General features: G+C 36.1%; 1 protein-coding gene across 3 annotated transcripts in view; it reads right to left on the minus strand.

Moving 5' to 3' along the window:
• Positions 1-18,964, minus strand: part of NUP98 (nucleoporin 98 and 96 precursor) — a 102,146-nt gene that overhangs the window by 62,991 nt on the left and 20,191 nt on the right. For 2 of the 3 annotated variants that reach the window (XM_069064719.1, XM_069064720.1), the window contains exons 2-10: positions 14,089-14,192; positions 12,450-12,551; positions 11,954-12,133; positions 11,380-11,519; positions 8,894-9,001; positions 7,186-7,366; positions 5,029-5,192; positions 3,289-3,423; positions 1,732-1,870 (exon numbers count right to left, since the gene is read on the minus strand). In XM_069064719.1, the coding sequence (XP_068920820.1) occupies positions 1,732-1,870; positions 3,289-3,423; positions 5,029-5,192; positions 7,186-7,366; positions 8,894-9,001; positions 11,380-11,519; positions 11,954-12,133; positions 12,450-12,551; positions 14,089-14,164 (1,225 nt within the window). In that variant the 5' untranslated portion in view covers positions 14,165-14,192. The remainder of the gene's footprint in view (positions 1-1,731; positions 1,871-3,288; positions 3,424-5,028; positions 5,193-7,185; positions 7,367-8,893; positions 9,002-11,379; positions 11,520-11,953; positions 12,134-12,449; positions 12,552-14,088; positions 14,193-18,964) is intronic. The other variant, XM_069064721.1, reaches the window with a different exon arrangement.

Raw genomic sequence — 18,964 nt, forward strand, 5'->3', positions numbered from 1 at the left:
TCTAGCACACAAGGTAGATGATAGTCACAAAGATTACAGACTGTAAATCCATTGTACTTCAAATCAACATGCAGAAAGCTAGACCTAATAATGGAAACATACTAGTTGACTCACTACTTCTAATAAATATATCTTTTATATGATTTTCCTAACAGTTAAAAAGAAATATTATATCCAGATCTATAAATGTAAAGTACAGTTGTGATACTACTGTACATACTGCACAGCTCAATATCATATCACATATGTAGTAAGCAGAAGCTGGATGATAACTTATTAGGGGAGATCAAAGATGGGACAATCAAATGAAGAAATCTGAACTAAGAAAAAGACTTCTACAGCACTTTCAATGGTTAAGTCTATGATTATAGGAATCATTTTCTAGCTAGGAAAGCAGAAGACAAAGATGAAATACATTATTTGTGACTGTTGAGTGTCTACCATTTACTATCTCAGATGCTAGTGAAAACATTCTTCTTTCCCATAATCTATAACCAAAGAGAGTTTAAGCACAAATCCAAAATCATCACTGGAAGTAGATGATATGGTATCCCATAAAAACAAATTAATGAATTTAAGATTAAAATGCTACCCCACCAGTCTAGCTGGTTCCTCACTGGTGTTGCCCAACATAATGATGATAAAGCTCAGAAAAACATGAACTCCACACCTCAGTATCTTAGCAGACTTGTCTTTTTCTCCAACCTAAGAGCTTTTAAAAACTCACTGCTGACCTGGGAATAACATTTATGGTGATGTTTAACCTATGATTGCTGACCTATACAAGTCCCTTAGTTCACCATCTCCCAAAGAGGACTATATTTCCTTAGACAATATAAAACTTTACAAAAAATATGGTTCCAGGAAAAACCTAAAGGGGTCTGTCAGGAATTGTCACCAAACTTTTAAGATAAGATAATGCCCCTGATTAATTTAAAAGTTCCAGAAGTATCCATATCCATATAATGATCCAGTACATTAAATTTAAGGATGTGTCATGATTCAGTTCTTTAATTCCTACATTAAAACAACTATACACTGATCATTTGGGCACCATAATCTTGTTCTAAAAAGCATCTCCTAGAAAAGAATGGCTAGGGCCTTGAGGCCGACACATAGTTCATCAGCACACATTCTCACTAGGATGTTGTTGCTGTTGCTGTTTATCCTCCATTCTCAGGAAACAACCATAATATTAGAAAGGTGACGCCATGACTTGCATGGGAAATGGATTTAAGAGGAGGGCTGTGCAAAGTCACAACCTCACTTTCTCCTTCCAAGCCATCTGGGTCCAGTGGCACCATATAGATCAGGACAATTGGAGATGATCCTGAACTAGGTTACTAAACAAAAGGCAACTTCTCTTTGTCAGGCATGCCACAAAATCATCTTAGATCGATAAACAATTACATGAGGGTTTTTAAGGCACTATGCCAGTTGGTCAATGTACTTCTTAGAGATCTAAGGTAACTTCTAAGTTGGGGGTAGGGAAGGGGAAGAGTAGGATATGATAAACAGGATTCAATTCTATGGGAATAAGTTTTTTAAAAAAATGAAAGGTTAGAATTTTATTAATCACTGTTCATGACTTTTAACTTTCTTTCATAACCCTTCATGGCTTACCTGAGCATTTTAAATTATTCAAAATCATTTAGTATTAGGAGATTGGTGACCTGGAGTGTGGTATAGTCAGTGTAACTTAAGAGAGTTAACCCTGCTTTTTATATGTACCAAAATTGGAAGTGTTTGTATTGGTTCCTAAAGTCAGGGTTGGTTTGTTACCAAAGAGCCCGCTACTGGTTGTACCAAACGAGGGAGCACTGGTTGTAGTAGTTCCAAATGCAGTAGGCTTGTTACTTCCAAACAGGGTCTAAAAAGGAAGAGAACATAATACATATTAAAATATTACGAGGTGTTTCCTTTAATATAACAGGTAATGAGCAGGGTGAGTCAGGCAGATCAACAGTTCCAACTAATAGCAGTATGCTCTTTTGGAGCATAACATCAAAGTCTAGGAAACAGCAAAAATATTAACATAAGAAGTGAGAAGGAAGAAACCTACACTGGTAGTTAAACATGTGGCTACTGTATTGGGTTTTATACAATTAATGTTCCACTAAAACAAAGTTACAGTAATTAAAGGCAGACACTAAAAATTTTGAAAAAACATCTTGTGGTTTTCTCAATTCCTCAACCTCACTTTACCTGGCTAGAAATACCAAAATACAAGCTCTAGGATAACAGGACTGACACTCTCCCACTCCAATTCTCCCTTCACTTTATGATACAGTAACAAACTCGAATTTATGTAGTGCTTTATAGTTTATAAAGCATTCTATTTTCATAATAGCTCTCTAAGTTGTGGAATTCAAATAAAGGTATGTTTAATTGAGAGATAAGGAAACTGTGGCTCAAGGTTAAGAGTTATGCTCGTGGTCAGGTGAGAGAAGAAAGTGGAAAACCGGGTCCACTTTTGCACTCTTTCCACATCCCCATGTCACATTATCAGTTGCAGTGTATTATATAAGAGGTATGTATGTCATGTCACATTGTAACTTACATGTCAACTCTATTATTGCAACCACCAAAATATGATTCTCATTACTGAGATGAGGCTTTGGAAACCCAAAAGCACTACATAATTGTCAGCTGTTGTCATTATAACCACTGGTATATTTTAACAATTTTGTTTTAGGATTTAAACTATTTCAATCAAGTTATGTTAGAAGGACATGGAGCCAATGGTTTGGCTGTCAGCATGAAAGGCATCAGACACTAGGTAACCACCAAAAAGACTCCTCTACAAACACTATAATGAGTGCTGCTCAAGGTCAGGGGACAGAACTAGGCAAAGGAACATGGTCTGATTTGAAACTAACAGAATGTTTTATCATTTCTATTCACATTCAACAATAATGTTGCATAATTAATTATATATTCTGAATAGAACAATACTCCAGAAGTACATTAAAAGCATTAGCAATAAAAATTAAACCAAAATCCCAAGATTTTGGTAATGAAAATAAAATCACTAAAAGAGTCTTGTAGCTGCATCTACTAGCTATTGAGCTAGCTATATTAAAAAAGTTCTGCATATACTAAGCACAAAGCCATATGTATAAAATTATTAAACTCTTTATTATTATCATACCATATAATGCAATCTCTAGACACAGATAAAAACAGACAAAGTTAGCCTTTCCTCATAAATACCTGTCACAATATTAATTTTTAAATGGCAGGTTATATCCATGTACCCTCAAATCATAGTCAACACTGAAAACATACCGAACCAACAGCACCAAATCCTGTGTTGGTTGGCCCAAAGAGGCCTGTTCCTGTTCCAAATCCAGTAGCAGCACTTGTGTTTGTAGCTGTCCCAAAAAGACTTCCAGATGAGGCTTGGGTTCCCCCGAATAAACCCTGCAAACAGTAATCTAGGTTGAAAGCAAGCATGCCAATCCCAGTTTGTCTTATAAATTGCCCCACAGTACCTATATAGTCAACTAAAGGTAAGACGCAGCTTCAACCACGTTAATCAACAAATTTTACAGCTAATTTTCTTGCTATCAAACGGTGCTTTTTAGGACCCAAGGAGCAGATATTCTGGAAGATGGTAAAGTTGTTGCTAGTGCAGTGCTAATTTGAGCCAGTTACTTCTTTTACCAATAAAAAGGTGAAAATATCTAATTACTACCACTGACTTAGAATACTAGACTTTTTGGAGTGATTATGCAACTATTTACATAATTTTCCACAAAAATGAGACCACTGAAAACAAGGCAAATTAAATTTTGCTAATCTCCAAAACAAGGTGTTGGGAAAAAAAAAGGAATTAAGATTGAACAGGTTTGAACTGCTCAATATGTCTAATAATATGGCTTATTTAAATTGCACATAATCTGGGGAAAACACATAAAAACAGGATAATGAATTAAAGTGGTGAGAATTGGAAGTAATCTTTTCAATGCAACCTTGAATTGACCCTTACTAGAAAAGGGTCAGTGGTTGTTGTTCAGTCATTTCAGTTGTGTCCAATTGTTCATGCCCTCTTCTGGCGTTTTCTTGGCAAAAATACTGAAGTGGTTTGCCATTTCCTTCTCCTACTCATTTTACATATGAGGAAACAGAGGCAAACAGAGTTAAGTTACTTGTCCAGAGTCACACAGCTAGTGTCTGAAGTCAACTCTGAACTCATATCTTCCTGACTGGAGGTCTGGGGCTCAATTATTCAATGCAACACCTAGCTGTCCCTAAGAAAAGAGTTAATGACAATTTATAAGGAATACCTTTTTCTGCAGGACCCACAACCAGAACCTGCATGGAGGCAATCCAAATTTCAAGTTCACAACTTTTTAAGAATTAGGTTGCTATAAATTACTTTAAAAAGTCTACAGACATTGGAAAAGTATTCATTCATTCATTCATTCAAGCTATAAACATCTGCAATAATACCTACTATATACAAGGCACTCTTCTGGGGACATACATATACATAAAGATAAATAAGACATGGTCTCTGCCTTCAAAGAACTTGTATAATAGGGCGGTTAGGTGGGCGCAGTGAATAGAGCATCGGCCCTAGAGTAAGGAGGACCTGAGTTCAAATCTGGTCTCAGACACTTAACACACAAAAAACTAGCCGTGTGACATTGGGCAAGTCACTTAACCCCAACTGCCCTACCTTCCCCCCTCCAAAAAGAGAAAAAAAATCAAAGAACTTGTACAATTTAGTAGAGAAGGGAAGGCACTGATGTGAATGATTACAACAGAGTAGAATACAAGAGGGATACAAAGAGAAGTGACTTCAGATAAGGGAGAGATTACTTCCACAGGAGGGAAGTCTTCAAGGGCAAGGTAAAGCCAAGCATTACCAGAAGGGGGAAATTTGTTCAAGATCCACAAGCAGAGGCATAACAGCACCCAGGAAGCCAACTGGACTGGGATGACTGGCTCTTGAGAACTACAACAACACTGTGCCCCTCCCTATTAGTCAAGTCTTCCTGGGCTATGTATTTGTTTCTTTACCATTGTATTGGTGTTTGTCTGTCCAAGAGTGTTGGTATTCCCAAATGAAAAGCCAGCATTCTGGGTGGTTGCAGTTGGGCCAAATGGCTTACTGAAGAGGCTGGTGGTTGGCTGAGTCGGCTGACCAAAGAGACTACCTGTATTTGTCCCAAATCCAGTTGTACCTTTCAGGCAAAAAATAAAATGAAAAACAAAAATTAACAGAAAATATCAGCAGCCCACATGTAGCTGAAATCTTATACAATATATTCCATAATTTTTTTTTCTAAGTAGAGACTGGTTATACACAGCAAGAAGCAAATTCCTGCAAGCATTTAAAGAATAAGAGTTTGCAAATATAGTCCTCTGACAGCTAAACCCTTTTCACATACCTCTTATCTCATAACCTCACCCTCAGACTAACTTTGAAAGGTGGGTAGTATAATGATTATCTACATTTTACAAGCAAAGAAATTTGAGGTATACAGGGATTAAGGCCCTTGTCCAAAATCACAATGGTGCCAGCGCTTAAGCCCAAGTATACTGAATTCCAGTCCACCGGTTGTGTCCTACCTCACCAGACTGCCTCATTTAACACAGCCTTCTACAATGTGCTACATGCTTTTCCTTTTTTTTTTTGTTTTTTGGAGGGTAACTGGGGTTAAGTAACTTGCCCAAGGTCACATGGCTAGTATTGTGTGTGTGTGTGTGTGTGTGTGTGTGTGTGTGTGTGTGTGTGTTAAGCATCTGAGGCTGGATTTGAACTCCAGTCCTCCTGACTTCAGGGCTGGTGCTCTATTCACTGCACCACCTAGCTGCCCCAACTACATGCTTTTCTTAAGGTGAACCTGGAAGTCAAGTCATAGGATCAATGCACAGAAGCAGCAAGGTGGCATAATAGAGAGTGAGCTTACTCGGAGTCAGGAAGATCTGATTTCAAATCTAGCCTTATATATCTCCTAGTTCTGTAAGACTAGGAAAATAATTTAACTGCTGCCCTATCTCAATTTCCTCAACGATAGCATCTATCTCTCCAGGGTTATTGAGGATCAAATGAGATTATCTATAAAGTGCTTAGGACAGTGCCTGGCAAACAGTAGGAACTTAATAAATGTTCCTTTCTTCCTTCCCTTTCAAAGATTTAGAGGTGATTGTCCCATTCCTTTCATTTTTGAGATAAAAAACCTAAAGCACAAAAGGTTAAATGACTTTCCAAAAGTAAAAAATTCAGTAACTGGCAAAACTAGGAATCAAACCCAGATCCTGTGATTTGATAATTCCAGCATTCTTTCTGCTGCTGGAATCCAATTCTTGAAAACAAAGGGAGCCTAATCCATACAGGATACATGGTAAAAAGAAGTGAAGAAACTTTTTTAAAAAGAAAAATTACAAATGGCTAATAACCACTTGAGAAATGCTCAATCTTACTAATAATCAGAGATGCAAATTAAAATAACTCTGAAGAACCACTTCAACTTCTTGATACTTTTTTTTGCCTATCAAACTGCCAAAGATAATTAAAAGCAAGGAAACAATGCCGGTGTGTTATGAAGGAAGAGAGATACCCTATAAACAAAATCATCAAATCTTTTGGAGAGTAATCTGACAATACAGAGTAAAAGTTACAAAAACAATCATACCCTTTGACCTAATCATGTTTATTTTTATATCTGTTTCAAGATTTTCGTAGTATATATAATCATAAAAATAAAAAACACCAAAAATATCTCACCCAGAAACCAACTAAATGCCCAACAGCAAGAGAATGGTTAAATAAATTGTGGCACATTAATGAAAAGTACTATAATGCATTTAAGATTGTCAAGCATGAGGGGGAAAAAATACGGAAAGCCTTTATAAACTATTGCAAAGTGAAAAAAGTAGAACCAGAACACGCTAACCTTAACCATAAAGAGAAGTGAATGAGAACAAATGGACAAAGAAGCCTGATGAAGGAGAGAATGATTGACAGCAAAATTAACTGAAATGTAAGTAGTTATACTAAGCGAGTTTAATACACTGTATTGATGATAAATATTGAATTTTTAATAAAACAATTACAAAAAGGAAACCAAGCAGTTCACTTAACAGTGCTACTATACTCAGCATACAACATAGGAGTCAATTCCCAATATAAAAGAAAACTAATATAATCCACTTAAAATTCTCTGTGCTTACTTGTCCCAAAGGCAGTTTTATTCGGCCCATATGTAAAACCTGCATTAGTGGTAGAGTTTCCAAAGAGTCCTGTGGTGCTGGAGGTTGCTGTAGAAGAGCCAAACAGTCCTGTGGTGGCACCTGCTCCCACCTGGTTCTGAGGACCTTTTCTGTTAGCTTGATAATCTTCTAAACGAAGTTCCTAAGAAAAGGAACACCATAATATTCTCAGTCATTTCACAGGTAAATGAGTATCTGATAGCTCAAACTTCCATGTGAATGCCCATACAGAAAAGCATAGGAATTAATCTCCCCTTCACTAAAAGCAAATCATACAGCAGCAGCAAACATTTGCATAGTATGCACTAGGCACTATGCCAAGTGCTTTAGAATTACCTACTGGATCTTCACAATAACCCTGTTATTATTATGACCACTTTACAGATGAGGAAACTGAGACAGACAGAGGTAAAATAACTTGCCCAGGGTCACACAGATAGTTAAATATATGTGAGCTTGGATTTGAACTCAAGTCTTAAGAAAGACATGCCTGGTATTCTACCCACTACACAACCTAGCTGTTAAACATTAATGCTATGTTCACTCAAAAATAAAATGGGAGAACAAAGGGATCTCTTAAAAGAATTCAACAACAACAAAAAATGTATGAAAAACATTGTGCTTCATATTGAGGGAAATGCAAAGTTTAGCTAAGACACTAAGTTCTGACCTCACAGAACTTACTTCTAACGGGGGGAATAAGATTCCGGCATAGAAAACATACAGTTTTTTTTAGTAGAGATAAATGCATTAGAAGGTTAATAAAACAAAGTTAGACATGAGGTCTGAAAAGGAATGTTGGCAACAGTGAAATAGGAGTTTCAGGGAACATTTCCAGAACAAACTGGCATTAGAATTGGGCCTTCAAGAATGGCTAGGAATTTAACAAGCAAAGAAAGGCAAAGAGGATATTCCAGACATAAATAATAGAATGAAAGGCTAAGACTCCAGTGCAAGTCTGAATGATAAGAGTTGTACAAATTGGCCAAAGCATAAAATGTACAAAGAAAAGTAATGAGATAAAGCTAGAAAGGTAGGATGGCACCAGCTTACATAAGGTCTTGAATGTGAGTTAACTTCATTTATACATCAGCAGAATACCATTTAATATTTCTGAGCAGAGGAATGGTACAACTAAATCCATAAAGATTATTCTTTTAGCACTTGCAAGATGGGTCAAGCCTAAGAATGGAGTTGGGAAGACCTTTAAGGAAGCTACTGCAAAAGTTCATTTGATCCCCAAAATCAGACCTGCACAGCTTGGTAGTAGAGGTAGGGGTCAAAATTAAAATGGGCTAAATTTCTTCTGGATGCAGATAGGTTTTTAGTGGTTCACTTTCCAAGTAAATGTAACTAGAGACAGACTGATGATGGTTGATTGCCATGGGTCACATGACAAACAGGAGAGAGCAGTGGTGGCCCTCAGGCCATATGCTGTGCAAGCCTGTTATTAGTGCAAACATTATTTATTACTCCCCTTTTACAGATGAGAAAACAGTGCTCACAAAATATGTCCCAAGGTCAGATGGTTAACAAAGGATAAAGTGAGTACCAAAACCTACAGCTTCCAATTTTAGGTCCTGTGCTCCTTCTACTATTATCACAAAAGCTTGTTTTGGGATAAAGATATACGGCCAAGTTTATTAATAATACATTGTAGTGTACTGACCTCCAGTGATTTGCTTTCATATTCTTTCATAGCAGTAATACATTGGTGCTTGGTACTTATATTGGTGCTAACTCCAGCTTTGACCATAGTATCTGTGCCAGTTGGAGGCTATAAAGCGAAGAAGAAACATCATGGAATTTTAATATCAAAATTTACTGCTACTCTTGTGTTTTCATCATCTCAACTCCCCATTTCTGTACCAATTCTGCCCTGAGGGCCATGTTGTAAATAATAGGAGCATTATTTTAACAAGTGACATGTATCAGTTATATGTTTACAAATGGCTGTAGATTATTTTGTGTGAATCTGACAATATCCCTGTGAGGTAATTATTAATTTTTTTCTCCACTTTACAGATTAGGAAACTAAGCACAAGTGACTAACTAGTTTACCTTAGTATTTCTTCAAATATGCAAACACTTTTCACTTTTGCTCACACCATCTGAATAAGTCAAAATAAATAGCATAACTTTGTAGACACTACACGGGTACACAAATCTAAGTTTAGCTAATCAATATTCAATTATTATGTGTAAAATAATTATTCTCATAACGTGATATACACATACAAAAATTGTATTTTAGACCTGGTCAAAAACTTACATTTATATACTTTTTTATCTCTCTTCTATCACCAAACTATTTTTTTTATTGTTGTGATTCTTTTAAAACATTACTTGTCTTAAATTCAATTCTTCAAAGGGCCTGACATTATTGAAGAAAAATTTATTAGATGAAACCAACATTTATACTTTCATTGTTTTTCCAATATCTATGGTTTTCCTTGGGAATCAAATGGGATTCTACATTGTCAATTATATATTTTACTTTCAATTCAGGATCCAAAATCCAGGAATTTCAATTCACTGCAATGCCAGAGTTATTTTCTGGAGTGATTTTTTTTTTTTTACTGCGCGACAAAAATATCACTTCTTTCAGAGACTACTTTTAGGATAATGTTCTAAACCTATCCTGGGGATTACCTGTATGTGTATTCTAGACACATGCAAGAATGAATATTGTCTCTTCTCTTCCAGTGGAATCTTCTACATTTTTTTTATCTGAAACAAATGCTATTAACCTCATTTTGCCACTTCTCTGATTTAGGCATATGTTTTAACTGCTACAGAAACTAATGAACAATTCCATAACCTTCTTAAGGGGGCTTCACACAAAGGTGCCCAAAGTGACGTTTTCTCCCATTTTCTCTTCCTCTTTTCTTTTATCCTTAAATGTATTAATGAATGGTTAGCCATTTAGACCCCAAATAAATTTTTTTAGAGACAACTGGGATTAAGTGACTTGCCCAGGGTCACACTGCTACTAAAGGTCAAGTGTCTGAGACCAGATCTGAACTCATATTCTCTTGACTCCAGGGCCAATGCTCTATCCACTGCACCACCACCTAGCTGCTCCTACCCTGCCCCACCCCACCCCACCCCCATTATTTACATGCACTATAATCCCATAAACACAGACAGATCACTACTAATCACCAGGCATCACCACTGGGATTTAAAAAAATCCAATATCAGGATCTAGAGGGAGTAAGCAGTTAATAAAATGGGAAGACAGAGATTAAGACACTGGGGCCTTCCCAACATGCATGCTCCTTTCTAAGGTATTAAGTAGTGTGCCCTGATTGCAAAGATATCAGTGGTCTGCAGTTGGTCAAACAAAATAAATGGATTCCACTGAATTTCACAATCTGTAGGGTTCCAACTGCAATGCTAGCCAGTATACAGGGCTAGAGGTGAAAAGGAGTCACCTCACTAGACTTCATGTATTGAATAATAATAATAATAAAAGCAAAAATATACAAGTGTTAACCATCACCAAAAAAGAAAAAGAAAAATGGAGAGAATTAAAGGGAGACAGGAATCCACCTAATCAAAAGTAAAACTTTCAAATAATCAAAACCTAGCCAATAATGGAATATACTGATTTATAAAACAAGTAGTTTCTTGTCATAGGAAACAGTCTGATAAGACAGAGGCAGCTGGATGACATCTGGAACATTCTAGAGCAGATTCCTCCAAAAGGCAAGAAATTGGACTAGATAATTTTCACAGTCCCACTGAGATGAGTTTTTGACACTACTAAAATTCAACTTAAAATAAGATCTTATAAATAAACCTAATACCTAAGTTAATATACAGCATGTCCACTGGGTTGAATTTCTGTGTCAATGTTTACAGCTGATAGGATGGAAGACTCGATCATGTACTATAGAGACAAATATTTTTTAATAATTCTTTTTTTCTTCTTTTTGGAGGGAAATTGGCGTTGAGTGACTTACCCAAGGTCACACAGCTAGTTTTTGTGTTAACTGTCTGAGGCCAGATTTGAATTCAGGTCCTCCTGACTCCAGGGCCAGTGCCACCTAGCCGCCCCCCTTTTTTTAATAATTCTAAAACATAATCCTAGAATACCAAAGTTCTAGTACTTTCTTCCAAAGAAACAAAGAGGGGAAAAAAATCACTTACATTAAACTTTATGGTGGTTCCAGTAGGAGCTGCTGTAAAACTACTAGGTCCAAAAAGGGAGGTGGATGTGCCACCAAAGGGGTTGGAAGTTGTATTTGTGGTTCCAAAGAGACCTCCACTGCTAGTGCTTGTTCCAAAATCTACAAGAAAAAGGAAATGCTAAATGGAGAGGTATCTGGGTCTCTGGAATAAACCATTTAGAATTTTCTGTGGCCCTAGAATAGAGTTCTATTCACAACAAAGGTTTAACAAAAATTTACTGAATCAAAATTAACTGAAACTTATAAAAGTAACAACCTTATCAAGTCAACAGTGGTGTGTATATTTACAATTAAGGCTTTTTAAAAAGGGAAACTAAGAAAACCACTACAAATTTATCTTTTTAATCAATAACTGCATACCTTCCTTCCCCACTATTCTCCTCTGATCACATATCTCTACCTCTGAATTTTTTAAAACACAAATTTAAACTTTTAAGTCTTAATTATGAGGTCACTGATTAAAAAAAAAGATCTCTCCCATCCCCGTCCCATCTATTACTTATCTGTTCAATAACCAACACTATCCTACTTACTTCCAAAACCAGTAGGTTTATTTTGTGCAAAGGCATTGTTCTGGGATGAGAAGAGACCTCCTCCTGTGCTAGCAGCTCCAAACAAGCTATTTGACGTCCCTGTTGATGTTCCGAATCCAAAGCCAGTGCTTGTAGAGGAGGTAGCTGGTTGGCTAAATGAATTTGACCCAAACAAGCCTCCTGAAAACACAAATCAAAAGAAAATAATTCTAAGGGAGGAGTTCTACAATTAGACAAATTCTAATATCACTTACAAGTATAATCTCCATAAAGATACCTGATCAATGTCATTTTCCAATGATAACATTAATATCTTATAACCAAACCCCGTTACAAAGTCATGAAATCTCATGTTAATATTCTCAGCCCAGTGATTCCTTTATTAAATTTATATTCTCATGGAACAGCCTAACTGTTGTTTTTGTGGGACCAATTAATGATTTTAAACAGGGTATGCCTCCACTGACCAATCAGAGTTGATTATGCACCATCCTACCGGGCTTAGTCTGTGTGTTTCCAAAGAGGCCTCCAGTATTGTTGTTGGAACCAAATGCAGATGTCCCAAATGCCCCTCCACTTGTGGTACCAAAACCAGTATCTGCAAAAGCAAAACCAAGTTAAGATAGTTCAGTATGATTTGACTGGCAAACTAAATTTCTTAATGACAATGACAAAATTAGCTCATTTTATTCTAGAGACTATAAAAACAAAAGTAAGGCTTCCTAATCTTAGTATTTAAGATCTAGACTAGGAGTCAGAAGATTTAGATTCTAGTCCCTGCTGACATTGATCAACTTGCTATTAGGGCATGGACAAATCCTATCCCCTCTCTTTAGGACCCCACAGTCTCCAGGAATCCAGCAGAGATAAAACAAAAATCAAATGGCCCCTGCGTTAACTATTTATAGAGATGTATACAGGATGAGCAAAAGCTCTCAGACATGAAAATTTCAAGATACCATCCTTTCAAATTGGTTACAGTTATCTCATGCAGAAACATTCAGCTTCAAATACTGTTAAACTATGTCAATGCTTAGTGTACCATGTTTTTCCCAAAATAATCTTCAAAAACTCTTTTTGTAGCCTAGAATTTAACAATTAATGCACAATTATTTGCTGAGAGACATCTATTAATGACAGTGTAGCTGTGGTATAAATAGCTGGGAAAATGCTGGACTTGGGAGTCTAGAACCCTGGACTTTTAAGTCCTGATTCAACCACTGTGATCCTAGACAAGTTACCACACTCCTCTTTGGGCATTAGCTTCCTCCTCTTTAAAATGTGGGGTTTGATGGGAAAACTCACATGAACTAATGCAGAACAAAGTAAGTCAAAGGAAGAAAACAACATATCAAATTACAACAATATGTATAGAAAGAATTAAAAAACAGAAACAATTATCCATGACAAACTTTTACCCAGGAGAAGAGATGAGAAAATGTACCCCCCTACCTTCTTTGAAGAGGTGGGAGCCTATGGTGTGGGACACTGTTCATATGTTGATTAGTTTTGCTGCCTGTCCCTATTCCCCTCCTTTATTTTTCTTTGTTACAAGAGATGGCAAGCAGAGAAAGAGGGTGGGCATATGTATGGACGTGTAAAAACAGAAGATATCAAAAATATTTTTAATAAAGTAAAATAAAATGAGAGATCTGAGCCAGATAATCACTAAGATCCAATTCAGATCTTGAGCTCAAGTATTTGACTTAAGCAATTCAGAGCTAATCTTCCCATAATAAACATAAAGAATTTAGAGAAATCTAGGAGACTTGCATGAATTGATGTAAAGCAACATTACCAGGAAACCACTATCAGATATGATCACTGTTGGTTGATTTTCCTTTGTTAGAAGGAAAGGCTCACTGGTGGAGTGAGGGAAGCTTATATCTGGAAATTATTGTATTATAAAAACAAAAGGCATTAACAAAGTTTAAGTTTTTAAAAAGTTAACAGCTTTTTACACTACCATTGAAGCAAATCCATTTCAAAACACATTTTTAAAAAATTTCTATCATAAGTACAGATAAAAATAATTAATATAAAGCTAAGAGATATTTTATTGAGATAGTTTATTCTTCAAAATACTCTTAAGGGTATTTAAGTAAATTTAATAATTTTAAAATATCTTGACTTACTCTGTCCAAATGTTGAAGTCGTACCAAAACCACCAGTGCTACCCCCAAAGGGAGTTCCAAATGATTTATTAAACATCTTTGAAATGATTCAGCACTTCACGAAGCTAGGAAGAAAGAAAAACAAAATTTCTTCTTATAAGTAATAAGTACAATACAAACTAGTTTTTGTAAAAGTACATTGTTCAGTTCAGTAATCATTGCTTAATCATTCCATATACTAGACAAACCTGGCTGGGCTGGTTCACCACAGGGGAAAACAGGAGACATTCTTATTCACTTATCACATTGAGGGATACAAATGTTTTAAATTCTATCTAGAACTCTGATCAATGCAACAACTAGCTGTGTAATCCTGGGCAAATGATTTCTCTGCCTCAATTTCTTCATCTGTAAAATGGGGATATTAATTGCACATCTACTTCCCAGGGTTATTATGACGATAAAACAACATACATTAGGCTAATATGACAGAAAGGGAAAACAACAAATATTGGAGGGGATTTGTGAAAATTGGTACCCTAATGTCACTGCTGATGAAGCTGTGAACTGATCCAATAATTATGGAAGACAATTTGGAACTATGCTAAAAAGGGCATAAAACTGTACATGCCCTTTGACACAGCAGGGATTAAGGAAAGTCATATATGTTGAAAAATATTTATAGCATCTCTTTTTGTGGTGGCAAAGAACTAGAAATTGAAGGGATGTCCATCAACTGGAGAATGGTTGAACAAACTGTGGTATATGATTGTGATGGAATATTATTGTGCTGTAAGAAATGACAAGCAGAACAGTTTTAGAAAAACCTGGGCAGAATTAAATGAACGATAGAAAGTGAAGTGAGCAGACCCAGGAAAAAATTATACATAGTAACAGCAATATTGTGCAGTCATCAACTGTGAATGACTTAGGTATTCTTGGCAAAACAATGATATGAAGAGAACTCTTAACTTTTTAAAAATATATATACTTATTTTGGTTTTTGGTTACATTTTAATTCCAAGCTGTTTTCTTTCTTCCTTCCCTCCCAGCCCCAAACTAGAGCAGGCCATCATTTGTCACAGATATGAATGTGAAACTATAAAATACACAGTTCCATATAGCAATTCTTCCTCTGAAGGTAGACAGTATCTTTCTTTATAGTTGCTGAATATTGTAGTTGATCTGAACATTCATATAACTTGGAATAGCTTTGTCATTCATTCTTCAAACAACATTGCCATTCTCTTGATTCTGCTCATTTCACTCATTCATTATTTCATATAAGTCTTTCCATGTTTTTCTAAAAACAACCAGCTCATTTCTTTTTTTTTTTTTTATTTGAACAATCGGGGTTAAGTAACTTGCTCAAGGTTACACAGCCAGGTGTTTCTGGGTGGATGCTAAGTGTCTGAGCCCAGGATTCAATCTCCAGGTCAGTCCTGACACTGGAGCCGGTGCTCTTACTCGCTGTGCTACCTGGCCGCCCCTACCAGCTCATTTCTTACAATAGAGCATTATTTGAAAAAAAATCATATGCCACAACTTATTCGGCTATTCCTCAACTGATGGACATCTCCTCAACTTTCACTTCTTTGCCACTAAAAGGAGAGCTGATATAAATATTTTAAAACATAGAGATTCTTTTCCTTTTTCCCTGATCACCTTGGGAAACAGATCTAATAAAGGCATTCCTGGATCAAAGGGTTATACACAGTTTTATAACTCTAGGCATAATTCCAGATTGCTCTCCAAAATGGTTGGGTCAGTTCACAGTCCCATCAACTGTGTATTAATATCCTGGTTTTTCCACATCTTCTCCAACATTTGTCATCTTCCCCTTCTGTCATTTTAGCCAAGATGATAGGTACAAGATGATATTTCAAAGTTGTTTTCATTTGTTTCTCTAATCAATAATGATTTAGAGCATTTTTCACATGACTATACATATCTTTGCTTTATTCTTCCAAAAAATGCCTGTTTGATTCCTTTATCACTTGGGGAATAACTCATATTCTTATAAATTTGACAGTGTTCTCTATGTATTTGAGATGAGACCTTTATCTGACAGCCCATCTATAAAAAAATTTTCCCCAATTTTTTTTTCTGCTTTCCTTCCAAATCTTGGCTATGATTTCATTTATACAAAACCTTTTTAATTTGGTGTAATCAAAATTATCCATTTTACATCTCACAATACTCTATAGCTCCTGCTTATTCATAAAATTTCCTCCTATATATATGATAGGTAATATGTTCCATGTCCTTCTAATTTACATACAGCTCCCTTTAATGTCTAGGTCATGTATTCATTTTGACCTTTTCTTGGTAAATGGCATAACATATTGATCTACACCAGGAGTAGGGAACCTGTGACCTCCTTTGGGTGTGGCCTTTTGACTGAGTCCAAGTTTTACAGAACAAATCCTTTTACTATCTCTTCTTGTAAGGCTTCACTGGTGATATACAGAAATGCTGATAATTTATGTGAATTTATTTTATATCCTGTTACTCTGCTAAAATTATTGCTAGAACTAGCTTTTTAAATTAAATCTCTAGGATTTTCCAATCTTGTATAGAAAAAGTTTTATTAATACTTCATTGCCCATTGTTTCCTTCAATTTCTTCTTCTTAGTGCTAACATTTATAGAACAATTCTGAATAATATTGGTGATAATGGACAACCTTGTTTCACTCCTGATCTTACTGGGGAGACTTCTAGCTTATTCCTGTTACAGATAATTCTTGCTAATGGTTTTAGGTAGATGCTCCTTATCAGTTTAAGGAAAATTTCATTTATACTATGCTTTTCAAGTGTTTTTGCTACTTCTGTTACTGATATAATCAATTATGTTAATAGTTTTCCTCATATTGAATCAGTCCTGCATTCCTGGCATAAATCTCACTTGGTCATTATGTATAATCTTAGTGATATATTGTTGTATTTTCCTGGTTATTTTATTTAGAATTTTTGTACCAATATTCATTAGAGAAACTGCTCTACAGTTTTCTTTGTTTTTGCTCTTCTTGGTTTGGGTGTCAGTACCAGTTTTGAAGGACTTATGAAAAATTGTTATCCACCTTCAGAGAAAGTATCGATGGAGTCTATATGCAGATCAAAGCATATTTTTCTTTAATTCTTAATTTTGGGGGTTTTTTGGTCTGTGTTCTCTTTTGCAACATGGCTAATTTTCCATTACTGCACATGTATAATCTGTATCAAAGCCTTCTCAAGGAGAGGAAAGGAAAGAGTGAAGGAATTTGGAACTCAAAATGCTAAAAATTATTTTTATATTAACTGAGAAGAAAAACCATTAAAATAATATGCAAATATTTATAAAGTACTTTGCAAACTTGAAACTGCTACATAAAAATGCTATTATTATTAATCATTAAGTTGATATTTGTCAAGTTCATAATAAAGAGGGAAACCTGTAATTCCACTAAGAACTCTGGGGAAGATTAACTGAAAATCCTCAATCAGGTCAATTCTTAAGAGAGACATGATAGACCATTCTATTTCCTCTCATATTGGTATTCCCACAATCCTGATCAATTCAATTCAGTAAGCATGGGAAACAAAGAAGTAGAAAATACACTAGAGTGGAGAAGGCCTGGGGTTTGAATCTGGACTCTGCTACTTAATACTTGTGTTATCTTGGAAAAGTCTGTATCTCTTGGGCCTCAGTTTACTCATCTGTTAGTTAGAGTAGTTAAGTGGCAGAGTGGATAGAGTGCCAGGCCTGACATCAGGAAAACACATCTTCCTGATTTAAAATCTGGCATCAGAGACTTAATAGTTGTATGACCCTGGTCAAGTCATTTAATCATATCTGACCTCAGTTTCCTCATCTGTAAAATGAGCCAGATTCCAGAGAAGGAATGGGAAACTACTACAGAATCTTTGCCAAAAACACCCCAAATGGAGCAACGGAGAATAGGACATGACTGAACAACAACATGGCACGGGAGGTTGGGATAGGAAGCAGAATATACGGATTATATGATTTCCTAAAGTCATTTTCAACTCAATCTATGTTCTTATGATGCTAGTAGGAGTTTCAAGGCTAAAACTAAGTAATCCTTTCTCCATTGGGAAAGATACAACATATACACTCAGAAGCAGATACAACCTATTTTAAGGACGGCAAGTATACATGGACAGCTCAGTGGAAAGGGTAGAGGATCGGGTAGTACTTCAAAGGAAAGGTAATGTGTGAACTGATCCTTGAAGGATACTAAAGATTCTATGAGACAGAGGTGAGGAGAGATTGTATTCTAGGCAAATGAGAAAGGAATGGAGGAAGAAAATGGAGGAATCCACAAAAACTAGAATGAAAGCAAGCTGCAAAGAACAGCCAGTAGGTCAGTTTCACTAAACTGTGAATTAATGGGAAGAATGGGCTGAAACAATATTGTGAAAAGCTTCAAATACCAGGCTGAGTTTGTATTTTAATCTAGAAGAATGAAGGAATTGGGATTTCTGAATGGGTCTATGCCTGTTTTAAGAAAATTATTTTTGGGGGCGGCTAGGTGGCACAGTGAATAGAGCACCGGCCTTGGAGTCAGGGGGACCTGAGTTCAAATCCTGCCTCAGACACAACACAAAAACTAGTCGTGTGACCTTGGGCAAGTCACCTAACCCCAACTGCCCTGCCTTCCCCCTCATAAATAGATAGATAGATAAATGATGAATGAATAAATAACCCCCCCAAGAAAAACAAAAGAATTGTTTTTGGTAGCTGTGTGGTAGGGAGTCAGGAAGACCATTTAAGGGGCAACATGAAAGTGATGGAAGACTAAATCAGCACAGCTAAAAAGGGGAAGACAAAAGCAACGTTATAGAATTAGTCAATGACACTATTTAGATTGGAGAAGATGTATAAGGAAGAAAGAA

This window comes from Petaurus breviceps, unplaced genomic scaffold, assembly GCF_028583685.1.
Source record: "Petaurus breviceps papuanus isolate PSGF00001 unplaced genomic scaffold, PetGlider_PUasm1.0 90639, whole genome shotgun sequence".
NCBI lineage: Eukaryota > Metazoa > Chordata > Mammalia > Diprotodontia > Petauridae > Petaurus > Petaurus breviceps.